Raw genomic sequence first — 27558 nt, 5'->3', positions numbered from 1 at the left:
AGTGCAAATGTTTTTATGTTAGGCTACCCTAGTTGAAATTCAGGCTTTTTCTTATGGTGTCATGAATTTGAGAAAGTTACGCAACTACTTTGTGACTCAGTTTTCACATAGAGAAAATTGTATCTGTTTCATATAGATGCTATGAGACTTAAATCCGTATGTGTGAAGTATTTAAAATAGTGTTTGACAGACAGCACACATACAGTTCATGGTAGGATTATGTTGTATATATACCATTGGAACTTGCATTGTATACTCATACTCAGGAAATCCAGTACAGGAATTAAGTGCATGGGCTATGAGTCCAGTTGCCTGGTTTTAAGGCTAGTTCCATTAGGTATTGGTGCTGTGACATTCAAAAAGTGTATAGCCTTTCTCTCTGCCTTGGTTTCCTTTGTACAATGGGAATTATAGTGTCTGCTTTCAATTAACATGATATGTGGACCATTTAGAAGAGGAGATGTAGAGCATTTAGAATGACTCACGTAGCAACCATTTAACATATATTTGTTATCATTATACCACTACAGTATCCAATTGAGTAATTTATAAAATAGACATAGCCTAAGTTACTTAATCATTTTCTTTTTTTTTTAATTTTTCTTATTTATTGTCAAAGTGACAATACAGAGAGGTTACAGTTTCATATGTTAAGCCTTGGGTACATTTCTTGTACTGTTTGTTACTTCCTCCCTTTCCCCCAATGAGTTGTTCAGTTGGTTTATACCAAATGGTTTTGCAAGTATTGCTTTTGTAGTCATTTGTCTTTTTATCCTTTGTCTCTCGATTGATGCTCATTTGGGTTATTTTACATTTCATTTTCACAAAATAGGCTCATACCATATGTTTTTCTTCTACTCAAAAATAAATATTACATTTTTAAATTGCAAAAACAAAAATAAGCCAGACAGTAGTGGCTCATACCTTTAAATCCTAGCTACTTAGGAGGCTAGGAGATCTGAGGATTGTGGCTTGAAGCCAACTTGGGAAGGAAAGTCTGTGAGAGTCTTATTTCCAATTCATTGACGAATAAAATGGGGGGGGGATTTTGGCTCCAGCGTTAGAATGCTTGAACAAAAAAAGCTTGGGGACAGTGGTCAGGTGCTGAATTCAAGCCCCAGGATTGGCACAAAGAAAATTAAAACAATCTACCTTCATTAATAAGAAGAAAGTTTCTGCAGCTATTATTTTCTCACTTCACTGTCATTTGCAACTTGAATAAACACTTTCAAGATCCTCTTTTCAGTTTGTGTCATTACACATGTGATCAGCCCACATAATTTTCCTACTAGTTTCTTTCAGTTCTATGGTATGAATGGAAAGCAGAACCATTTTATATGGTTTAAGCTGAGAAACAAACAAGACAAAACAGACCTTTTCTGTGTTTGGACTGCTGGAATCTCAGAAGATTTGGGAAAAGGTAAGTCTAAATCCTTACATATTTTTGTTCATGTTTATTTTTCTCCAGAAATCCTTAAATAGAAGTAGATTTTATGGAAACATTTTTAGTAGATGCTGTAGGCCTAAAAGATGAAAATTGTTCTCTTTGTTTTCACACTGGTAAATAGGTTATTTTTTGTTATTTCTTTATAAACAGGGTCTTGCTGTGTAACCCAGGCTGGCCTCCGACTTAATATTCTCTTGTCTTAGTCTTGCAAGTACTGGGATTACAAATGCAAGCCTCTAGGCCTGGCTTCCTTATGGAGTTGAGGGTGAAAAATGAAAGCCTTAAAGTGCACTAAAGAATCATGTAAAGGACTGAACTAAGATTTGAATCTAGTAGAACATAAAATAATAAAAAGAAATAGGAAAAAGAGAAGTGAAAATGGCAAAGAATTTGAGAAACCCATTTGCATGTATATTACTGAAAAAAGGACTATATTTGTTGTTAAAGTTTACATGAGAACAAACTCATTTTAGATAGACTTTTGGAAAATAAAGAGTTTGGCACTTTAGTCATTTCTAAATCCTCAAAGACAGCTGAGTATAATAATTATACACCTCTCCAAGTTTGTATTAAAATAAAACACTTGCTTTGGCATTACATATGATTATCCTTACAGTAACGCTGGGAAGAAGATGGAATCAGTACAATTTAATTAAGGAGAAAATTGACATCTCCAAATAAACTATCCAAAGCCAAAAAGTTAGTGGCAACCTGAAAAGAAAAACATGTCTTTTTTCTTAACAAAATATATTTATTCTTAGTCTTTCTTTTCTGTCCTTTGAGCAACACTGATTCTTGGAATCACATGTTTCATGTAGGATATAAATTCTTATTTGACCTCTTAATGTGCACTGCTTTAGTCAATTCTTTTATATTGTAGGGATATTCTACACTCGTCCTTTAGAAAACTTGTCTAATAAAATGATTGGAGAAGCCTTTCTTGTTGAACTCCTATACAAAGAACAGAAATATGGGAAGATTTGCAAACCCCTGACATGTAACAATACCTCAAGGAATGCAAAAGAAACCTGGAAAAGTAAGTTTCTAGTTGTAGAAGACAATTCCCTTCTCCCTCTTAAGATGGAAAGCCAAGAAAAATGTATAAAAGGAAATGCAACAGAACAAAATAATGATACCACTCAAGTGAAGTCTGTGGATGAGCTCACAATGACAAAACACAAAAGTGCACCTCTTCCAGGAAATGTGTCCATTGCATTGCCCATTCCAAAGAGAGAACACATTGAAGGACAACTGGATTTATATCGATCCTGGTCATGTACAAGTATTTGTCAGAATTATCCGGACCTACAGATTGGAGGGGATCATGTAGGAAACATGTATGATTCAGGTTGCTTTGTGGAACACACACATGATGATGTTTTAAATGGTCCTCTTTTGCTTTCAGTGGATATTCCATTGGGCCATTCTCCTACCATTGAGCCTCCAGAGAAAACATTTACCACAAAGTTAGTGAATGGGGATGAAATTCGAGAAAAAAGTATGTTGTTACATAAGCAGCCACTGTCGAATTCTATGCTTAATAGTTATATGGAAAAAAAGGTGAATGAACTCTACAAACAATTTTTGGAAGAAAATCTCACCAGGTGCCCCTCCATAACCAATCTGATGGTTTCCAGTCTGCTGATGAATAATGTAAATCAGATTAGCCTTCAAATCTCTCAAGAGCAGAACATAGAGACATCAAAAGCATGGGAAGCTCTCCTACACTCCCAAGTACTATGTAATCTTCATAACATTTCCCAAGAAAACAGCTCAGAAATCAGCACTCCTAACTTGCAAATATCAAACCAGACAAAAAAGGAAGGTATGAATCAAGTGTAGGTTAGTGGGACTAAGTTATGAGACTCTAGTAACATTATTCTCTGCCTTAACTGTGTTACTTTAAGTCTCCTTTGTGGTGTGGTTTTTACAGTTGTTTTTTTTTTGAGAAATGGTTGCCTTGTGGTACATCTGAATTCTTGTAGGTGATAGTTATGATAATTAAAAAATAGAAACATCCGGTCTTACTGTTTTGACATCTTTCATTTTTTGTGCTATTCAAGTTTGAGTGGTCTGTTTGTGTTTATGTAAGTGCCACTACCGCCTCAAATTGATAATCAGCCTCATTTACCAAGAAAGTAAAATACTGAAGATACCACAAAAGCTATATCAATAAGGCCATTTATTTCTCATCAAAAATGTTTAGAGACATATGAGCAGTGCTTCCTCATATTTCTAACACATAGGATCATTTATGATGACAATCAGGATCATCTAGGGAAGATTTATATATGTATATGCATGTATAAAAGCCTATTGAATAAAGCACTTTAAACTCAAATAGAATTAAACTGATATTTGAAAGAAAAATGAAAGGGGGAGGCTTAAGGTAAAATAGGGACTTTACTAGTGGTACTTCAATTAAAATTTTTGCTTTAAACTCCCCTAGTGTGAGAACCTTTATTTATTTATTTGCAGTCATGGGCTTGAACTCAGGGCCTGAGCACTGTCCCTCAGGAATTTCTGCTAAAGGCTAGCACTCTACCACTTTTAGCCACCACACCACTTCTGGTTTTCTGAGGGTTAACTGGAGATAAGAGCCCCATGGACTTTCAAGACAAGGCTGACTTTGAACCATAATCCTCACACATCTCAGCCTCTTGAGTGGCTAGAACTATAGGCATGAGCTATAGACACCAGGTGAGCATCAAGTTTTTGACATCTCCTAATATGTCTCATTATTTTTAAGGATGGGAGGAAGGAAAGCATATAGGCTGAGTGACAAAGACAAGACAGAACCCTCATCATGATTCTGGCTCAGGCTAAAAGCAGTATGTTATTGTAATTTTGAAAACTAAATTATAAGCAAATTATACTTTATGGAATGATGTTTTATTGTATATATGGAAATAAGACTTTTTACTTAGCTTACATTTCTCCCAGAATAGTGAAATGGTGGTCATATAGCTTTGCTTGCATAATAAAATTGAGTGAATGCTATAAGATTTATGTAATTGTGTTATATATTGATTTCTATGCTTGTAATCACATATTTTCTTCTAATTATCTCTTTTGCTTTTACAAAAGTTTATAGACTGAATCACCTCAATGCTCTCATAACTTGTTCTTTTTGACCAAATTGTCCTTCAGTTTAGTTTTAGAATTTGCAAATTTTTATGGTATCTTTGTAACTATCTCTGGAACATCTTTTGTTTTTCTCTTCATCACTGTTTTTCTCCTCATTCTTTGTGATCACCTTCACAATTTTCATCATTGTAAAGACAGTAAATAAAACTTTGAGAAAACTGGGTTAGTGTCAGGCACATTCTGAAAATCAGTCATGTGCCTGTTTTCTTATACAACTAGTTAGAATCATACATGAACCACTGGTATCTAACATGTTTGTAAGTTTTTTACTACCTAAATTATCAAAATAAAAAGTTATTAATATTAAAATATTTTCTAGAAGATGTGGTTTATATACACAATGGAAATCTATACTTCCATCAGAAAGGATAATATTGCACCATTCATAAGGAAATGGAAAGACTTGGGAAAAATTATAATTAGCAAAGTAAACTAGACCCAAAGAAATATAGGTTGCCTGGTTTTCCTCATTTGTTGTAAATAGAATGTGCCTATAAATCTACAAGTAAACACAATGGATGATAAAAGACAAAAGAAATCTATACTTGGACATGATAAATAATACAGGGTTCTAGATATTCACACAGTGAAACCAAAGGAGGATATTGTTAGGAGAGTATCACAAAAGGCTCAATAGCAATCTATGATCATATAAAATAATAGTTATTGAAATGAACTCCAAGAAATAGAAACAAAAGGTTTTTTTTTATTAGTTTGCTTACTTTTTCTAGTTTGTTGCTGTTTGTGTGTTTTGTACCTTTTGCCTTGTTTGTAAGTTTATGTTTTGGGGAATGTAAGACAGGAGCAAAGAAATGGAGGAACAATGGGTGAATAAATGCAGCAGTGATACTCACTAGACATTTTTGAAAATGAAATGTCCAACTTGTTGGTGGGGATAGCAGGGTAGAACTGGGAGGAAGCAATGAAAGGAGTGACATTGTTCAAAAAGAAATGTTCTCATTGCCTGATTTATGTAACTATAACACAACACCCTCTGTACATCATCAATACAATAATGATAAAAAAACAAAATGAAATATTTTCTAAAGTGAACTAAATGTTGGATTTTTGGGATGTTAATAATTTTCTTAGGTACAGTAATATGCTTTATTAAGCAGGTATGTTTATAAGCAGGGTTGAGATAGGATAGTACTTATAAAAAACCCTCAGTGTTTGTTAGTAATGAGTTTAGAAATGTATTTAAGGATACTCTCAGCTTTAACAATTTACCTTTTAAATCTATGCTTTTTTACCCCATCATAAAAATATTTATTATGTACTGACACTCATGATCAAAATGGCCTAAATTTTAAAATAATTAAATGAGGAAATGTGATAAATTTGATGTTTCATTGTGTTTTTTTTTCTTTCAGTGTGTATAGGTCCAGGGCTTGAACTCAGGGTCTGGGAACTGTCCCTGTGGTTTTTTGCTCAAGGCTAGATCTGTACTACTTTAGCCAGAGTTGCACTTCTAGTATTTTGCTGGTTAATTTGTGATAAGAATCTCATGAACTTTGTTGCTCAGGCTGGCTTCAAACTGTGATCCTCAGATCTCATCCCCCTGAGTAGCTATGATTACCCAGGTGAGCTGCCATTGCCTGGTGTTTTATCTTAACTTGTCCTTATTATACATGTACATTTTATAAGGTTATAACTTAACAAAATTTGGTTTTAAGTAGTCTTTTTAAATTGTTTTCCAACATGGGTATTATACATACGACCAGAGATTTTCCCTAAATATTGTAAGTAGGGAAGAGGGAAGCACTTTCTGTTTCACGGTTGTAAATGTTGAAAGTATGAGTTTTGTGTGTGTAAAAATTAAGCATATGCATAGATAGATGATGCAGAATAACATAATGTTTTTTGGCAGGGAATACATTTAGAGGGTTATGAATAATGGACAATATTTTGCTGCTACTTTCCTTTGTATGTCAGTGTGGTTTATATTTTTATATTCTATGTTTGTTTGATTGCAGGTAACTATGGGAGAGCCAAGAAGGGTTGGCTCAATCCTGCATAATTTTTGTCAAGAAATGTTTGAAATATTGAAATCTACTCAAGGGATGGTCTTGGACTCCTAAAATTTTCAGTCTTGATCTATGTCATAGAGTAGTTTTCAAAAGAAGCCAGCCTCCTTGAGGTTCTTAAGACTGGATCTAACACTGAAATGGAACAAATTCAAGAATGTATACTCACACAGACATACATGTATATTCATGTTGAGTTATATAGAACCATGCCCATATGACTACTTGTGACTACCTCATTAAGCATTTGTGTACTATTTTTCTGTAATAGGTAAATCCAGCTAATATATAATATATAATGTTTGCTTGTATGAAGCGCCGAGGGCTGGTTTAATGGGAAGTAAGACGATGAAAGGAGTAATGGTGTATTTAAGTGCACAAACTTTTTAAAGGCATTACTGTAAGAAAAGATATGAGCAAGTTAAAAAAGGAGTGTAATGTTTTTATGACTAGTTATTAGCATGGAAAACTAGCTAATTGGCTATGTATATGTAAAAATATGGAAAATGAAATAACTATTTAAAAGCAAAAAAATTATTGGCCCAAAAGTTTTCATAATGTCAAAAATGATGGGTGATAACATGATCCCTGATCAGGTTACTACGTGCTTTTCCATAAGGCCCAGATGAAATCTGTAAAAATGGCTATTTTGTGTTGCTGGGGATGGAACCCAGGGCTTCCTGCATGCTAGGCAAGCTCTTCCATTGAGCTACAAATAATACTATTATTATGTTTTGACTTAGTACTTGAAAATAGATCACATAAGTTATCACAATTAAATATTATCCAAATAGCTATTCTGAAAACAGTGTGTAAAAATGAGAAGTAAATCAAGGTGTATTGATTTCAGCTGAAAAAGTACCAAATCATTGTTAGGAACAGCTAATTTCATATGTTCTGCTATCTCTATTTATTGTTGAGAAATTTGTAGTTTGGAGAATTGCAATGAAGTTCTGGTTTTTACTTCCTCAAACGAATTGAGGTAGTTTGTCATGGGGAAAAATGTCAAATTCCTTGTTTTCATATGAAAGGTACTGAGGCTCACAGGAAGGATGTATTTCCTGAAATTTAGTTTGCTCTAAAATTGCAAACTGGACCCATTTGTGCTAAGTACAATTTGAGTAGAATTCAAAAAATTAAGAAACATTTCAATGTAACAGTGAAATCCCTCTTGTGTAGCTTATATTAAAAAAATAAAAATAACTTTCCCCCTTTCTTTACAAATTCAATTCTGTTTTTCAATTCCATCCTCGTAATTTTATCATTAGGAAAAGCTTCAGAATTGAGATATAAGGATCATAATGAAATAGGACCAGCTTGAGTCTGGCAGAACCTCAAAGTCAGAATTAGTTCTTATAGCTTTTTGTCTCTTTCAGAGAGATTTATCTTCAGGGTAATCTAACTACTATAAAGTAACTGTTTTTCACATATCAAACGAATGTTTATTGAGCATTATTATAAGTGATGGGCATAAAACAAAATCAATGCAAGTCCCCCATTTTACTTAGCTTAAAGCTTAGCTGTTCTAAAATTGAGAGCAAAATGAAATCATCCCAAGCTAAGTTTAAGACCATGGAAACTATCAGATGCAGCTCTAATTCATCTGTGCTAGTAGTTCTTACTTGGTCTATTCATAATCTTGTATCCAAGACTGCTGTTCTGTTGAATTACATTACCGTGACTCTATTGGCTATTAGATTTGTCGAAACATTTCTATGTTAGCTGCTGACATAAAGCTACTGCTCCCAGCCCTCCAAGTCTTCTGATCACAACCACACTGACCACTCTGCTTCCATCCTTTCTGGGTCCTTTACCTCTCTATTATCCAGCAACTATACTTTAGCTTTCATTTTCTTACAGTTCTTAAGCAAATGAAGACCTATTCTTGAACTTCAAATATTTGACTAGATTGACTGGATCTTTCTCACTCTTCGTCACATCTCTTAATATTTTCTTGCAGAAATTTAAGTCTTTGTCCCTGTGTGTTTCCCTAAAGGCACTTACTGCTTGATACAGTATACATATAGAGACTGTTCTATGGAGTGACTGACATCAATTGACTAAGACTAAATAATCTGAGAGGGTTACATGTTAAGTATTGACAATTGATTATCCTGAGCTTTTAAATGTATATTATTCTTTTTTATATGTAATCTCAGATTCAAAAGCTACTTTATGGTACATTATGCTTTATAGTGGAACGATTACTTTTGTTGTAGACCCTGAGCAATTAGACGTTATAGCTTATCTTTCTAAAGTGTCCATGTTGTGAGATACTTGTTGTGTATGTGAAGTTTCCTTAATTTCTACCATAAGTCTATATACTTGAAGAGCTTCTCTCACATTAGTGTACTTGATTATCTCAACAAAATTATACTGATTTTATTATAATTGTTTTAAGCAGAAAGAAATTAAAGTTCAGAGAAGTTAAAAATCTGCCCAAAACTACTTAGTGTCCATATTGAAATAAATTCACTTTAACAACAGAACCCATGCTGTTAAGCCAAGATTACCAAATTTATCAAATAAAACATGCAGGATGCCCAGATGAATTTTAATTTCAGCAGAAAATAATTGCTATTTAGTATAAATTGTGGCCCCATGAAATATTGGAGGCACATTAACGGTAAACGACCACTAATTCATTATATATTAAAATGAAAGTTCAACTGGATATCCTGTTTTTCATCTGGCAAACTATTTTTTCCAGAGTGATTTCTAAAAAGCAAGAAAAACATTGAAGGTGGAGAGGGACAAGTGGAGCAGAGCATGAAAGCATTGAGTGGAAAATTGAGAAATTCAATGAAGAGGGAAATGACTGAGAATTTTGAAGACTGTAATGCAGAGATAGCATTTTATGGTATCATTTTCTTAAAAGAGAGCAGAGAAAAAAATTACTTCTCTAGAGACTGTAGATTCATAGAACTTTTCTTCTGTGGTAGGGGTATGAAGATATCTCTGTTTCAGTCCTGCCACATAAGGAAACAATTCAATGAAACAAGTGGGAAGAGAGCCAGAAAGAGTAAAGGATTTAGAATGAGAATAGTGGGCTTTGGAAAAGTTCCAAGTCAGCTACCATAACTGTCTGACAAGACACTGTATCTTCGAGGCTCAATGCCTTTATCTGAAAAATGAGGATGACAATATTTGCCCTAACTGTATTATGAGACTTTTATGAGGATTAAAAAAAGATAAAGATGATGAAGACTTGATTAAGTGGTAAAAAAAATTCTACAAATATAAGGCCTTTGCAAAAGGCAGCAGCATAATTCTAACTAATTAATTATGATATTATTTAGGTTTCTTCAAGGCTAACTTTGAGGAAGAGTCAATGAACAAGTGGTAGCAAAATCTACAACTGTTGCTTATTTACATAAATATAATATTGGTAGAGATTAGGATACTTCCTGAAATGACTCACTTCATACTGCCAAGCAAGTGTGACAGTAGGACCATGAAATCAGTGGAGTTTCTTTCTCCAGCCTTTTAGTTATGGAAAACTTAGCTAATGGTAAACATAAAATACAGTGTTATTATACATAACATATATTATATATAATGTTATGAGCAAGAAAGGCTCTATTATTGCATCAATCTTAAGCTGTTGTGAGAATAGAATCGAATGGTATAAGCCCACTATGATGACATTTGTGACCTATTTATTAAGTACTCAGTATGATCTATGTTATTACAATTTCTATTGCATTTATCATTAATACTACCATGATAAAAACTGAGATTTGTTTTTTCCTGTGACTTGAAGCACTCCATACATTTTTCTGTAGTCAAAAGCTCACTCTTAGATCCATCATTTGTAACTGAGCACAGATATGTCAGCAATCCTACTCAGAAGTCTGCATAAGTTTAAATGTGTAGTATGCAACACATTGCATTCTTTGGGGGGAAAACAAGTATTTTAGGCTTCAACCAGCAGCCATATGGAACAAGGATTTCAGCCTCTCATTCTAGACTCATAGAATTTGACTACCTGGGCAATTCTGAATCTGCTTAGATTTAATGTCAGTACCATTAGGGAAGCAGGGCTTTCTTCTAAGTAATGGCTAGTGTTTCTTCCTTAGACAATGTTTCATGATTTAAACCTCAGATAGATGAAAGTAGGGAACTTTCCCAAGGATATGACAATGGTAATATTGTTTTCCTTCTATAGAACAAATAAAGGAGATTGTCATTATGTGATCTTGCATAATAATTGCTTTATAATTTTATATATTGTAGAGTTCTAGAACTTCATAGATATAAAACCCCACGGAACAATCTAAATGCCTTTTTTCCCCCACAAATTTAGGAAACAAATACTATTTTTCTTTCTTTCTCTTACATACCTAACCACACACATCTACCCCTAAACACAATTATATAGTTGCCTACTATGTAAAAAAACAAAGAGTAAAAGAGCTGTCCTTTAAGAAAGTGATAAAAATGATTCCCTCCTTCTTTTACAACATTCAGGCAAACATTGAAAAGGCAAACTGAAAAGGGTTCTTACACAGTAGTGTAAAAATTTATAGGTCTAATCCAAAATTATTATGAAATTGTAAGTCTTATACAATACTCTTATTTTGTAGGTGAAAAAATTACTTCCAAAGAGAGGAAAAGAAATTGTCCAAGAAACCAGTGAGTGACCAAGCTAGCAGTATTACCTAGCTACTGATTCCTAGTCTGGTTGGTTTCCCTTTTATCAAATCAAAGTTCCAGGTTTCCATCTGTTAGCAATGTAGTGATACTATAACCTAGGTGGTTTCTTAACTAGTAATACAAAAAATTTAACCAAAAATGTTTTTGGAACTAGAATGTTCGCAACATCACTGTCATCACAAGCAAATCACAGGAGATTGTATTCTGAGACATATATGCCAGAAATAGCATGTGTGTTTTTTGTTTAGTGATAAATCTTATTTTAAACTTCTCCTTACAAATGAATAACTGTGGTTCCTGGCTTCTAGCCGCTACAAGGATCAAAACACATATCTGCCCCAGTCATTCAATTTTCACTGCATATCCAGATCAATTAAGAGTAAAAACTGACACATACCATGTATCTTGTAAATTTACTCAGGTGTGTGTGTGTGTGTGTGTGTGTGTGTGTGTGTGTGTGTGTGAAATAGAGAAAGTCTTCTCAAAGGGGAATAAATATGATAAATTTATGACTGGTTTAGTTTTGCTGACTTGGCATTGCTGAGGAAATAATCAAAAAGCACAATGCAGAGTTCAGAAAATAGAATGGATAATAACATGGAATTAATGCAGAATGTCTATGGGAACAAAGAAAAGAAAGACACAAACATCATACTGGTTATACCATTCCTGGTATAACCTGATATAATTCCTGATGAAGGAACGTAAGTTAATGTACAGTAAAAATATCTGTACATACCTGTTTATAGCAGCACCATTCACAAAAGCTAAATACTTGTAACAATCTAGGTGCCCATTAATTGTTGTATTGGCTAAAGAAATTGTGGTATAAGTCATGTGCCAGTAATATGCAATCTGTTTTACTAGCTACGTGGGTAGTCTAACATAGGATATCCCAGCAGAAAGTAAGGCAGTATCTCAAAAATAATTAGCAGATTCCAGGACTACAGGCATAGCTCTGAGGTAAGAATGCCTGACAAGAAACTGTAACAATCTAAAACTCAAATCCCAGTACCATCACTCCCAGCCCAAAATTAGGGAAAAATATAGTGCATAAACACAAAGAAATATTACTAAACCCTAAAAATGAAATTACATCATTTGTAGTAAATGGAAGGGGCTAGACATTGTGTTGCATGAATTAAATCAAATTGTGAAGGTTTAATATTATATATCTTCTCTCCTATGCAGGTTGCAAACTGAAAAAAAAAATGCAGGACATTAGTTAAAAATAGCTTTCGTAGGTGAGTAGGAACCACTGGAGGAAAGAGCTAACAAAGAGGATATGGTGTGTGTGTATGGGGGGGGGGATGGGAGTACAAATATTGTCTATGCACTTTGTTTACATGATTAAAATAGAACAAAGAAATCAGCTAAAATTGTTTCAAAAATGGGTAGTTTTGTTTGTAGCACATTTAATGTGTATATGGAAATATCACAATGAAACCCCTTTGTCCAAGTAATGTATGCTAATAAGAATGGGGAAATTAGTCTAATCTCCATTACATGTTTGACTAGGCAATTACATACGTTTTTCCTTCTTTGTTCCTGTGACTTTAGAACATTAAAATGTTCACTAATGTAGAAATATACAAAGCACCTTAGCAATGGTAATGTCTAGATGGAGAACAAATGAAATCTCATTACTTGTTATAGTTAGAAATATGGATAGACTACTGTGAGTGTGATGGCTGACTGATGTATAGTAGTGGCTGAATAGTTTATGAAGAATCCTAGACTCTGAAGGACTTCAGAAGGGCTGGAAATTTTCATTTAATCTACAGAGCAAAAGCCTGGTTTTACACAAGTAGAGTTCATACCATCTACTTTTCAACTTGTGACAACATGAAATACTTTCCTGTGATAAAGTTTCTTTGCCTTAATTCCAGATCTACTAAGTCTGACTCTGAGTTTTGTTTTAAAATAAACATCTAGGTCCTTAAACATATATTTTTTCCAAAGTTACACTGTAGGTCAACTTTTTCATGGTCAAGATAAGGAAATATAGAGTCAGAAAGCATAAGGGACTTGCTAAAGATCACTTTTTTCTTTTCATATTTTCTGCGAACAACTAAGGATAGACATAGAGAGATGTAAATTATGCAGAAGAATGTCCTTATCAAAGAGATTGTAGTCTCAATGGTAATGTATAGCCTCAGATCAGGTTAAGAAACATTTTAAACAAATATAAAATAACTCAAAATAATTTTTTCCTGGAAAATTTAGGGGACTAGGTGAAAAATTGAGAGATCCCATATTGAAGGATATAAATGATTATAGGTGATTGATCTATGCTTTGTATAATTCATCATACAGAATTTATGAGAAACAAAAAATTCTGAATTGCAAGTGTGATTCTTAAAGATTTTTTTATTAGTTTATGTTCTAATTTTCATGCCTTTGATGTAGGCAATTTTAATTTATTCCAATGGGGAGGTCACAATTTTAAGACCACCTTACATTGAATACTCCTGACTTTCATCATTTGGTTTTCTGCTTTAATGTTCAATTTTTCAACCACAAAAGTACTTTTGTACTTTCACCTGAGACTATACCAATAGTGAAAAAGTCAGTAGAGTATATTAGATACACAGCACTAGTGGTGTTATTGATATTTGGGCTAAACCATAGAGGTAATTACATAAAAAAAGAAAACAGCAGAAGGTCAAATGTTTTGGTATATGGCTTTCAAGCTTCTGAAGGTCTAAATCAATTGTCATGATAGTAGTTATTTGATTCTACTGTTATGTTTAAAGTTTTGGCAAAAAAGTTATGGTATATTGTAGTGTTTTATAACATAACTAGTAAACATTTTATTCCTTTATACACTTATTGCTTTTCTCATTTCACACCCTGGGAATGATGGTTCAAAATGCCCTTTGAACAGTCTTTTATAGTTTTATCTGGAACAGGGAAGTCATTTTCCAGCTTCATCTTCATTGTTTATTGGTTAAAATGTAAAACAATAATCCCAGATGGCTCAAGAAGTAATATGCTTATAACACCATGAGACAAAAAAACATACTCCATTTTTAATGGATTTGGCTAATATGCTGAAGATTAATGATCCTATGTGCAAGTTATTTTCCTGAGAGGAAATCAGAATTTTCATCTCTTAGGGTAAAGTACTTGGTGCAGATGATTTAAAAAACTTATATTGAGCTCTTATGTGAGAAAACAAACAAACAGACAACAACTGCAACTAATTTAAAGGATAACTCTTCAGGTAAAAGACTCAGTAAAAACTTTACTGAGGAACAGGTACAGAAAACAGCAAGTAACCTAGGGTAAAGTCTTCCTATGCACATTGCAGTAAAGTTATCAAGAAAAGTTCTGAGTTAAGAAGGTTTTGAGTAAAGGTGTTCTACTCCTTCCTTAACATTTTAACTTGACAGCTGGGCCAGTTCTCATACTAAGGTTTCTTTTCACTTCTATGATTATTAAGAGAGGAAGAAGACAATGAAGAACAGAAGACTTAAGGTCAGATGACTCAAAATCACACAATAGGTCTTTGCTTTTCAGAAATTTTGGGAGCCAATTCCTCAACTATAAAACCAGGTCATTTATGACCTGTGTTAATTGTTCTTCATGCAATATATTCTATACATAGATGTGTATATGTGTCTATAAAGAAAATGTGAACCAAGTATAAACTCTATACAAATGTCAATATGTTCATGCAGTTTTACTTACTGTATACTGACAAATCCCCAATTGCAAATTCCTAAAACTCTGTTGATTCTTGTGATTCTTCCCAAATATTGAATTTATGATACTGCTAATAATAAAAATGATAATAACAATAAAATAATGTATATTCAATGTACATTGAAGACATGTTATGTGCTAATCAATATTAATGATATTTTCTTAAATTGATTCAATTCATTAATTTAATGGTGAAGAAATTATACCTCAAGCTATATTTTTCACTATATGCCAGAAGACAGATTTTAGGTTCATGTGTTACTCTGCTGGGTCTACTATAATCAAATGCCATAGATTGGCTAAACACTTATGATAAAGGTTCCAGCAGGCTGGGTGCTCAAACACACATCACATCTGTAATGCTATGGATTCTGGAGGCAGAGATTTGAGGATTTTAGTTCAAAGTCATCCCAGGCAGGAAAGACCATGAGACTTTTATATCCAGTTAATCACCAGAAAACTGGAAGTGACGCTATGGCACCAAGTGGTAGATCCCAAGGCTTGGTCCAAAGAGCTCAGAGACAGCACCCAAGCCCTGAGTTCAAGCCCCATGACTGACAAAAAAAGAAAGGTTCCAATAGATTAACTTGTTGACAAGTGTCTTCTTTTTACCCCATAGACTTCTTTATGTATCATCATATGACAGGAGTGCTTTATTTTTATTCTTATAATGATACCACCACATTGGAGTTAGAACTTGAACAATAAACTTTGGGTAGGTACAAGTATTAAGTCAGAACATTTGGGAATAAACATGTCAGATTAAATTTCAGGATTAGTGAAAGATGGCTCTAAAGTCCTTCAAGCATTATTTTTCTCGCAATAAGGTCCTGGGCTTCCTAGAGTTCTTACTCAAACACTTCTATAATTATTCTTTAACTTTTAGGTAAATACTCACTCGTCGTTGCTGTTGCTTTGTGGCATTTCTGGAGCTTGAACTCAGTGTCTGGGTGATATTCCTGAGTCTTTTGCTCAATTCTATGGCTCTACAACTGTGAGCCGCAGCTCCATTTTCCGCTTTTTAGGGATTAATTGAAATAAGAGCCTTTCCTGCCCAGGCTAGCTTGAGACCTCAATTTTCAGATCTCTAGAACTCTTAGGTAGCCAGGGTTTTCTTCAGCACATAGGTGACATATCATGTGACAAGATATAATAAATTTAAAAATAAAATCATATCGAGCGTCTTTTCTGGCCACAATGAAGTAAAAACAAAGCAATAAGAAAAGTTTGGAAATTATACAAGTACAGGGAATTAAATGGCATATCCCAAGTAATTAATAGATCAATGAAGATATCAAACATTTTTGAAGCAAATGAAAATGGAGACACACATACCAAAATCTATGAAATGCAGCAAAAGAATTACTAAAAGTAATGTTTATAGCAATAAATATCTACATCAGAACCAGAAAGGTCTACAATAAAAAAAAACCCTGTAACTGTATCTTAAAGAACTAGAGGAACAAGAACCAACTCAACCTAAAAGTGTTATAGGAAATATAAATTTCAATGCCTAAGTCCAGAGTTAAAGCCCCAGACCCTATCCTTAAAAAGAAAAAGAAAACAGAAACATTAATGTGATAAAGATTTAAAAGACAATACAAAAGATTAATAAAATAAGGATTTGGTCTTTGAAAAGACAAAGAAATAGATAAATCCTTATGAAAATTACAAAAGAGAGAAGACTCAATAGAATCAAAGCTGAAAAGGAGGAAGATGTTGACACTAGAGAAAAAGAAATGAACAGGGGCTGGGTAAGTGCTTGTCTCCTACACATGAAGCCCTGGGTTTGATTCCTCAGCACCAAATATATAGAAAAAGCTTGAAGTGGTGCTGTGGCTCAAGTGGTAGAGTGCTCTAGCCTTGAGCAAAAAGAAGGCAGGGACAGTGCTCAGGCCCTGAGTTCAAGCCCCCGGACTGGCAAAAAACAAAACAAAACAAGAAATGAACAAAAATTCCACAAAACTTTGAAAGCAGAAAAAATGATCAAATTTCTGGACACACATACATTACCGAGATTAAATCTTAAAGAAACAAGTAGTTTAAATAGTCTAATAATAAGACATGAGGTTTAATAATTAATAAAAAGACTTATATCAAATAATAGCTCCAAATTAGAAGGCTTCTACTGAACACTTAAAAGTAAACAAACATGAATACTTCTTACATTATTCCAAGAGAAAGGATAGGGATGAATTCTTTCAAATGCATTTTTCAAAACAAGCAATATTTTTAAACCAAACTAGAATGGGGAGAATAACAAAAAAGAAAAACATGGGGTCAATCTCCTTGATGAGAAAACATACTAAAATATTAAGCTAAAAACTAAATATGTACCTGTGGTGTCCCACTTTCACAGAGCAAAGGAAAAAATGTCACATGATCATCTCAATGTGTGTGTAAAAGGCATTTTGGAAAACTCACATGTCTTTCATGATTAAAAGAAGCATATAAAGTACGTAGAAAATGTTTTTGTGACAGAGAAAATGGAGCAAAAGTACTTTGGAATAACTGAAAGTTTTTAAGATCTAAGGTAAAATCAAGATGCCTATATTCACAATTTTTTTTTTATTCAGCATAGTGCTTGAAATGTCCTGGCTAGGATTTTCATAGTAAGCAATTTAATAGGAAAACAAGAACTCAAATGATCACTTTTTGAAAAGAACATGACCTTACATACAGAAAACCTTCCTGTCTCCATCATAAGCCCGTTAGAACAAATGGTGCTTTCAGCAATGTTTTAGAATACTAAATGAGCACACAAAACCAGTAGCATTGTTACATGCCTAAAGAAAATTATTTGAACTAGAAACCAAGAAAGCAATTGGACATGCAATAGCTACAAATAACAAAATACCTAGGAGTACATTTAGCCAAGAAATGAAGGATGTTCCTTTAAAAAATTATAGAAGTGAAAGATGCCTATAAAATCTTTAAATAAATAACTTGGAGAGAATCAATATAGTTCAGTGTTCATACTACCCAAAGTTATCTAAAAATTGAATGCAATCCCAATCAAAATACCATTGATGTTCTTTACTGAACCTGAAAACAAATATAAAATTTCTATGGAATCATAGAAAAGTGCAAACATCAAAAGCCACATTCAGAAAATAGAACAAAGCTGGAGACATTATGCTATAGAGCTGTAATAATCAAAACTTGGTGCTATTTGCATAAATACAGATGGAAAGAGCAGTAGAACTGAATAGGGAGCCTGGAAGTAAATTCCACATCAAAAGCCAACTGAGTTTCTGAAAAGGATCAAAATCTGTACGTTGAAGAAAGGACAGTCCTTTTGATAAATGATATTGGGAAATTTGAGCTTCCATATGCAAAAGAATGAAACTGTCACAATGAGTACCAAAATCAAACAAAACAAAACATAAAACAATTAAAATATGAATGGCAAGAACTGAAACTGTGAAACTACTAAAAGAAAATTTAGGAGGAATTCTTCATAATATTGGAATGGGCAAGTTTTTCTTCCTGAGATAATAGCTTAAAGCAGAATATATAAACAGTGAAATTAGGCAAATGACATTACATTAAATGTAAAATTTTGTGTACAGCCAAAGTAACAAACGTACTGAAAGGGAGAGAATGTTTGCCAAGGACACATGTTGACAAATGGTTGATAACCAGAATACTAAGACATTTAAATATTCAATACCAAAAATACAAATAATGCTGAGATATGGACAATGGACATTTCCCAAGGAAGACATATGAGACTGGGGATATAGCTGCGAGCTATAAAATTGCCTACCACGTTCAACACCCTGTTTGTTCCCTAGCATCATCACACATAAGGGGAAGAGGCATGTGGAAAACTCCTGAATATCACTAATTTTTCTGGATATGAAAATCAAAACCAGAAGGAAATGTCATCTTAAGAATGATTATGATTATAAAAAAGACAAATGATGCAAAATATTTGTAAGAATGTGGAGAAAAGAGAACCCTTGTATGCAGTTGTTGGGAATGTAAATCAATATGAGCATTAAAGAAAACTAAAGATTAATACTCATCAAAAATTTAAAAAATAGGGGCTGGGGATATGGCCTAGTGGCAAGATTGCTTGCCTCGTATACATGAGGCCCTGGGTTCGATTCCCCAGCACCACATATACAGAAAATGGCCAGAAGTGGCGCTGTGGCTCAAGTGGCAGAGTGCTAGCCTTGAGCAAAAAAAAGCCTGGGACAGTGCTCAGGCCCTGAGTCCAAGGACCAGGACTTGCCAAAAAAAATAAATAAATAAAAAAATAAAAATAAATTAAAAAATAGAGCTACCATATGATCCAACAGATACATATCCAAAGGAAATGAAATTAGTTTTTAGAATAGATATCTAAAGCTCTCATGAAAATTATACTAAGTGAAGTGAGCCAGACCCAAAGAAATATGGACTCTATGGTCTCCCTCATAGGGAATAATTAGCACAGGATTAGGCTAGTCACAGCAGAGGATCACAAGAGCCTAATAGCTATGCCCCTAAGAATGCATAAGATAATGCTAAGTGAAATGAACTCCATGTTATGGAAACAAGTGATATATCAATGTTGTAATTACTTTCAACATGCCATGGGAAACCGTAGCTTCTATTTTTGATGATCCTCTTGTATCCTCTTCCTGTGGTTGTACCTGCACTATCACTGTATCTTATCTGAGTACATTGGAAACTGTATATACTGGTATTAGAACTAGGAAAACGAAAGGGAATACCAAAATCGAGAGAAACAGGATAAAAAGACAAACGACTACAAAAGCAATACTTGCAAAACTGTTTGGTGTAAACCAACTGAACAACTCATGGGGGGAGAGCGAAAGGGGGAGTGGGAGGGGGGAATGAGGGAGGAGGTAACTGAAAGCATAGGTATCGGCCATCCCAGAGGACCATGCAGAGATAATCACAGGCAGGAGAAGAAGGTTCATAAGGAGGTTTATTAGTGGGGCCATAGTTCCCACTGGAGAGGGAGCTACAAGGCATCTGCACCTTAAGCAGGTGGCAGCTTCTCTCTGGGGGGGGGGGGAAGGGGACGTAGTTAGGTAGTAAGTAGGAGTGGCTCATTAGGTATGGGTGGATCTGGGGGCTAGTGGGAGGAGCTGAGGACCTGAGGCTAGGGAAATGCTAACATTCCCCCATTTGTTGTTTATTAATAATAGAGGAGGGGTACCAGGCCGGGAGTATGGGCAGAGGTTGTTTCTTCTGGAGCTACTTCCTGCTGTAAAAGGGCGAAGTAGTCAGGGGTCCCTGATTCATCATTTGGCCTGGTACCGTCCAAGAAGTATTTATTTGACAGTTTGGTTGGTAAAAGCCCTCATCATTTCCACGAGAATGGTTATCAGGGCCAATGGGTGTCATGGTCTCCTCTGGCTACCTCCTGCAGCTTGGGCACATCAAGGAGTCACTGGGGCTGGGGTCTTCAGGGTCCAGATCTGCACTGGGCAGAGCAGTGTAGTGAGAGGATGGCCTTGAACTACAAGTTCCCAGGTGGCATCCTGGGTGAGGGATGTTATCCTGTTAAAAGAGACTTTTGAAAAGGTCAGGCAAAAAGCTGACAAGTTCACAGGACCAGTTAACATGAATGACATGGGAGGGAGAACACACCCTGGGCACAAGCCAGGAAAGTTCCATTTGGAACATAAACCCAGTTGTGGCCCATTACAAGGAAGGAGGAATAACTGGACTCGGGGCAGGAGGGAAGTGGTTAGGTTAGTGGACTGGTTGGAAGTAACCAGTCAGAGGCTAATATATATATTTAAAGGCAAGAGTGCAAGTTTCTGTCCAGATGGAAAATGGACAGGTATGGACATTAGGTGGGTAAACAACTATTCCTCTTGATCTCCCGGCTCTGATTAATTTTGAAAGGGCAAGTTTAAATTTACTCCATTTAAGATGAAACTTCATCTCCTCTTACTCCTCTCCATGGTTCCTCATTCTCAGGATTGACCTTGTCCTGAAGGTCTAGGTGCTCATTGCTTGGATACCTTGTCCCAGTTGGCATTCACAGGGTTTGAATTCAAGGCCTGGGCACTGTCCTTGAGCACTTCTGCTCAAGGCTAGTGCTCTACCACTTGAGCCACTGAGTCACTTTCAGCATTTGGCTGGTTCTCTTGAGCCCAGCTTCCACTCTGGCTCTTTGCTGGTTAGTTGGGAGATGGAGTTTTAGAGGAATTTTTTTTTTCCTGCCCGGGCTGGCATCGAACTGCAATCCAAGGAGTTTTAGACATAAAAGCTCTTTTTATTTCCAATTAAACCAACAGGAGAACAATAGGAATAGAGCTTACCTGTAACTTGTTGAGAATTGACCAACAAATACTTGCCAGAGTTCTGCTGTAACACTTAGAGAACAGCAGACTGAATGAGACACATGTGCCATCAAATCATATCATTTAAGCTTACTGGCAGGTGGAAGAGAACACAAATGAATAACAATCAAGAGGGCAAAGGGTCAGGACAATGGAAAAGTCTCAGTTTCAGCAGATCCAAAGTGGCTGTGTCTTCCATCCTGAATCAGCAGGCTTAGTCAGGTGTGATGGAGGCAGGCAGGAGAGATGGGTTGGATCTGGGTGAGGCTGTAGTGGCATCGCAGAGTCCCCTGAATAGATTGTCACACCTCCTGCTGGGTTGCCTGCAAATTTCTACACGGACTGGTTAAAGACATTTGCAATCTCCCAGTATTCCCTGGTTGCTTACTCTGAAGACTCTGGCTTTTGTAGGCTGCTGCCCTACTGGTTTAAGCAGGGTGACGACTTTAAAAAAATTTTAGAAGGCTTGGGCCTTTAACCATCTTCCTAGTCACAAAATTCACACAGACCAAAGGCCAACCATGTCTGCTCTCTGCAGCAGCCACGACAGTTTCTGAGACTTGGAGGGGGAAGACACCAGTGCTATACCAATGCAACCCTGTGGACACCAAACACAACTCTGATGTTTTTAACCTTGGAGTAAGTCTCGGTTGCAACTCTGTCATGATAGGCCTGCTTTTTAGGCCCAACTGTAATCTGGAGGGGGGGTGCAGAGCCAGGGCAGAAGCACTCTGGGCCTGTCAAAATCTTCACAGGAACACCACCAGTGAGTCCTAGATTCCCTGAGCAGTTTTCCATGCGAGAGAGAGAGAGAGAGAGAGAGAGAGAGAGAGAGAGAGAGAGAGAGAGAGAGAGAGAGAGAGAGAATAAGGAATCACTAGTAGTGAAACCAGGCAGTTTGGGAGCAGACTGTGGAGGCAGCTTCCTGTAGCCACAGACTGCCACAGTCCACGCAGCTAGCACACATGTCAACCTGCATCCTATAAAGCAAAATGTCAATCCTGGATCAGGAAAATCGAGGTTAGTAGCCACATTTGCATACTCGTTCCAAAATGACTCTGGTCCCTTGATCTTAAAGAATTTATGAGAGCACTAGAGAGAAAACTGGAGAAGCAAACTCTTAGTCTATACCAAAGAATTTTCAGGATCAGATGTACACTTGACTTTATGCATAGGTGGACATAAAGAATAACACACTGGATTTACATCATTGTACTTATACCATGTGCTGCATATTTGAACCTTTTGGAGTTTTTCTTAGACACATTTGCTTGCACCCAAACATTATCAGTTTGGGTTTAAAACCTGGGTTTTTCTTTTGGCTAGGAGTCTGGTGATTAGAGTCAGGATTGCCTCCAAGCTGTTCACTGTGACTCCACCCACAGCCTGCAAAGATCAGCTTAACACAAGACTTAAAATAAGTTAAAATAGTAGTCAATAAAGCATGTAATTCTGAAACCATGATGCCAGTTTTTACATGCTTTACCAACAGACAGACAGACAGACATACAGACCATTGTGCACAAGCTTTGGGGCACGCTTAGAATTTTTTTTAAATTGGACATGTAAGTTTTCTGGAATTCCAGTGGCAAAATGATATTATTTTGCTCATATTTTAGAACCACGTGGTCAGTTAGAAAACAAAAACTTTTCCAGCAAACAAAAAGTTCCAGATTATCCAGTGAGGAAATGGAGAAGCCACATTTTGAGAAACCAGTTCAGCTCCAATGGGGAGCTGAAGTGGGATGCTATGACCAGAGAAGGTCCAGGAGATGGGTCACAGGATACGAACAGAACACAGACACGTGGCACAGAGTAATGGCAGCGGAGCTGGTCAGAACCTTAGCAGGCTCACAGCAAGACACCTTCACCTTCCAGCATTTGGATTGCAAGGCACATTTGAATTGCAAGGCCACAGTTACAGAGTTCAAGGTGGGGGGCAGCGTTACTGGGAGCTTGAGTCTCCACATCCCTGCCCAGTCTCGAGGAATTTGGCATGCCCACCACCTGGGGGATGGGTGGGACTCCACCTCCAAGAGTTTTTGGAACCTTGATGGAACCAAGATGGCACTTGCTAAAACCAATTCTATTGTCCACCATGTGGTCAATGCTAGAGAAAACAGGATTTAGCCAACAAGTAGAACTTAACCGAATCTCCAAGCTTAACAAACATCAATAACAAGAACAGAAAACCTTTCTTTGTGTCTTTCAAAGCAAATGTTAAACAAATATTGGTCACAGGCAGGCAGGCAGAGTTTGGAGCGATACAGAGAGAGAGAGAGAGTGAGAGAGAGAGAGAGAGAGAGAGAGAGCTCATAGAAGTTATGTAAGTTACGTAAGTCCTGTAAAATATTCCAAATTTGTAAGATTGGGCTTAAACTTGAGCAGCTTTTAGACTGTTATCCACTTGATGAGTGACCAGCAGAGCTGAACTACAGATCAGTTGACTCCAAACATCCACAATTGCTGATCCCCTTTACCTAGCCCAGTGGCTGAAGGTCACAGGCCCAGTGGCCTTCCTGGGGAGTGGGGTTCGGAAATTGGAGCCAAGATTTACGGTGGCCCAATGGCCTTAGGAAAAATCCAAGCTCCTGGCTAATGGTCACTCACCCTGGTTGGAGTTTCAAATCTGTTGTGGTGGATGATTGTGCCCCTCCCACAGTAAGTGATTAGCGGAGCTGAGGAGTTAAATACCAAGCGTCCCCGGTATTACTCTGGTCAGCTGAAATGTAGGAGACAATCAGCAATGAGGCCGTCACCCCAGGAGCTGTGTCCCGGACCCAGCGCAGAGTGTGGCCCTGAAGCCATGACCCTGTGGCCCTACAGTAAATCGTAAAATCGGATCTGAGCCCTCAGTTAGATTATCACTTACCTTGGGTGTGAGGGAAAATTTGTAGATTGTTGTGGTGGATGGAAGTAGAGCACTCGATCAGAAGTTACCTCGGTGGTGCTCTGGGTGGGCTTAGGACAGCAGAATAGGTCCCGGGGGCAGCTTGGATCCCCCAGAAATGGGGGAGCAAATCCACTGAGGAGCCTATCCCGGGTTCAGCCCCAATGAAAGCATAGGTCTTGGCCATCCCAGAGGACTATGTGGAGATAATCACAGGCAGGAGAAGAAGGTTCATAAGAAGGTTTATTAGTGGGGCCATAGCTCCCACTGGAGAGGGAGCTACATGGTGTCTGCACCTTATCCAGGTGGCAGCTTCTCTCTCTGGGGGAAAAGGGGATGTAGTTAGGTAGTGAGTAGGAGTGGCTCATTAGGTATGGGTGGATCTGGGGGCTAGTGGGAGGAGCTGAGGACCTGAGGCTAGGGAAATGCTAACAGTAACAAACAGTACAAGAAATGTATCCAAGGGGCTGGGGATATGGCCTAGTGGCAAGATTGCCTGCCTCATATACATGAGGCCCTGGGTTGGATTCTCCAGCACCACATATACAGAAAATGGCCAGAAGTGGCGCTGTGGCTCAAGTGGCAGAGTGCTAGCCTTGAGAAAAAAGAAGCCAGGGACAGTGCTCAGGCCCTGAGTCCAAGCCCCAGGACTGGCCAAAAAAAAGAAATGTATCCAATGCCTAACATATGAAACTGTAACCTCTCTGTACATCACTTTGACAATAAATTTTGTAAAAAAAAGAAAGAACGAATTTGAGTGTTTTTCAACTAAAAAAGAGACAAAAAGTGTGGCACATACCCAAATGTATCGCATTCATATATTCTACATATCAAGTATTTCTCAAATTATACTATTTAGTCTTATGTAGATGAAGAAAATTTGGTACATACATCCAATGGAATACTATTAGGCTATGAAAAGAAATGAAATCCTTCCACTTGAAACAATATAGAAGAAATTTAGATAATTACATTAAGTTAAATGAAGCACAGAATTATAAGCACCATATGATTATGCTTTGATGTGCAATATTAAAAAGTTGGTTGATGGGTAAGGACACAATGGATACAAGTTATATTTAAGAAGGAATTCGAAATTCTAGTATACTTATGTACAGTAGGGTAACTATAAAATAGCAATACATTGTATATTCAAAATCTACAAGAAAGGGCTTTCATTACTTTTGCTATAAAGAAATGACCAGAGAAGGGCGGAGACTTCCGGGAAGACAGCAGACGAGCTGCAGTGCACTAGCTCAGCTCCCTCCAGCACCGCAGTTTTCTCTCCCCATAGAAACTTTTACCACTAGAAATACAACCAGCGTAAGTTGTAACAGTACAGGGATTCTGGCCAGGGAGGAAAAATCGACTTTGCACATCTGAAAACACAGATTCGAGCTATGGGCGGTATCCCACCGCCATGCCAGTGTTGGCGGTGCTGGCACAGCGCCCGTCACAGCAACCCGCACTCCACGCAGGTAAAGCACACAGTGGAGACCAGGCGGCAGCTGAGCACGGACGACCTGAAATCGCAGAGAAAGCGTGAGTACCCCACGAAAGATATTCTCACTCGCGCCTACAGAGCAACTTCTGCAAGGCAGCCCTTCCCCCACCGCCAAAGCAAAGCACCATCTTTGCCACTGGCATAGGGTCAGACCAGATTGGAACTAAAGCGGGCCTGGGAAAAGTGAAGTCAAATTAGCCATCTTTGAAAAGGGCAAGAGGGACCGAAGAGTGAGAGCCAGCTCCGCCCAGGAGAATGCCCCCTGCCCAGGCGGGAGGTGTGCCCTGGGCCTCGGCTTAGCCAGAGGTGCCCTGTCCTGCCCGCCAAAACTTCTAAATTTAACGCGAAAACAGCCAGCAGCTCCCGGCGGCACGGAAACACCAGACGGAGGAACCTGAGACAGTTAAACGGTCCCGTCACAGAGGAAGCCCAATTCCTACCCCGAAACGGAGCTGCTTTCCATAGCTACCTCCACCAAGAAGGCCGGCCCGCCCAGGAGGCAGAAGCCTTGCACTGGCAAGCACCTCTCAGCCGGGTAAAACACGCCAGAGGCGCCCCGCCCTGCTAAGTCCACAGCCTATTCAAAGGCAGGCGTTAAAGGCCACGGCCCTGCAGCAGACAGAAGAGCAAGATGAATTCTGCCAAACCCAGACAATCAGGAATATAGACTGCAGACCATCACAAGGAAACCAGAGACTGGGGAAAGACCATCCAAACAAGGAAGACTCCATTTTTTTTTCTTTATCTTTTCAACATTTCTTAAACTTAAAAAAAAAAAATTTTTTTTTCAATTCGTCGTCTTTTTTTTTTTTCCATGTTTTCTATTTTTACCTGTTTGTTTTATCAAGTTTTTTTTTTCTTTTCTGTTTGTTTGGGTTGTTCCTTTTCTGATTTTTTTTCCTTTTTATTTTATTTTCTTTTTTAAATAATTTTTCTCTGTTGTGTGCATCTGTCTCCCACTATTTTTAATTTATTTCTCTCTTTGCGTTCTCTTTCTGTAAAACTTTCCTATGAAGAACACCTCCACTCTCTTCTGCTAACTCTCCATTATCTATCATTGCAACCTTATTCTCTCTACTGATTCTACTCTTCTCGACACTTCCACGTCACTGAAACTAAACCAAAATCACCACCTCCCCTCCCCAATACATTTTACTCTATTCTCTTTACTACCTCCAACTTACCCTCCTGACTTACTGCCTGGACCTCCAGTCTCCAATTACTCCTGGTTATTGGATAGAGGGTATCCCAGCTTAATCCGAGTGAATCAAAGGGGTTCATAGAGAAAGCCAGTCCTAAAAGAACTTAATATAAAAAAAAGAATTGCGTATAGGGTTGTAACAGTAAACAAGTAACTACTGAATACAGGGCCCAGGATCAGTTGTTATATTGAAATTGTATTCTTTAGGAACACCAAATCTAATTTTATAGACAGGTATACAGGGTATCTGTACAAAATCGTGAACTTGTAAGATTTACACAACAGTGCTTGGTAAGGGCTGCTTTGGGTCTTAAACGGTGCTCACAGGTGCTGGTAGACTGGCATCCCCAATTCAAATGGGCAGAAGAAACACAAGAAAGATGGCAAACAATGAAGTCTTATCCCCCACTGAAAACAATCAGGAAGCAGAGCAGTCAATCAAAGACATAGAAGAGAACCCTCAAAATGCTCTACAAAGTCTACTGATAAATATGATAAATGAAAAGTTTGAATCTCTTCAGTCAATTATTCTAGAGCGTGAGGAGGCAAAGCAAAAATTAATGGAGAATTTCATGGCATTCACAAATAGAAAGATAAATGAACTTCAAGATTCAAATGAAAAGATAGCTAACCAGCTTAAAGATTTGAGAGACAACTCTCAAAACCA

At 37.0% G+C, this 27558-nt stretch overlaps 1 protein-coding gene across 1 annotated transcript; it reads left to right on the top strand.

The window, feature by feature from the left end:
• The first annotated feature begins 1359 nt into the window (after positions 1–1359).
• Positions 1360–3481, top strand: LOC125343867 (TLR adapter interacting with SLC15A4 on the lysosome-like). The gene is made up of 2 exons (XM_048336447.1): positions 1360–1420; positions 2328–3481. The coding sequence occupies exon 2, from the start codon at positions 2369–2371 to the stop codon at positions 3287–3289; it is 921 nt and encodes a 306-aa protein (XP_048192404.1). The 5' UTR covers positions 1360–1420; positions 2328–2368; the 3' UTR covers positions 3290–3481.
• The last annotated feature ends 24077 nt before the right edge of the window (positions 3482–27558 follow it).

This window comes from Perognathus longimembris, chromosome 28 (genome assembly GCF_023159225.1).
Source record: "Perognathus longimembris pacificus isolate PPM17 chromosome 28, ASM2315922v1, whole genome shotgun sequence".
NCBI lineage: Eukaryota > Metazoa > Chordata > Mammalia > Rodentia > Heteromyidae > Perognathus > Perognathus longimembris.
The sequence above is the reverse complement of the archived record's forward strand: the minus strand, read 5'-3'. Positions and strand labels throughout refer to the sequence as shown.

Excerpts from the sequence above, each read along its gene's own strand:
- LOC125343867 (XM_048336447.1), top strand. The coding sequence starts at position 2,369 with ATGATTGGAGAAGCCTTTCTTGTTGAACTCCTATACAAAGAACAGAAA.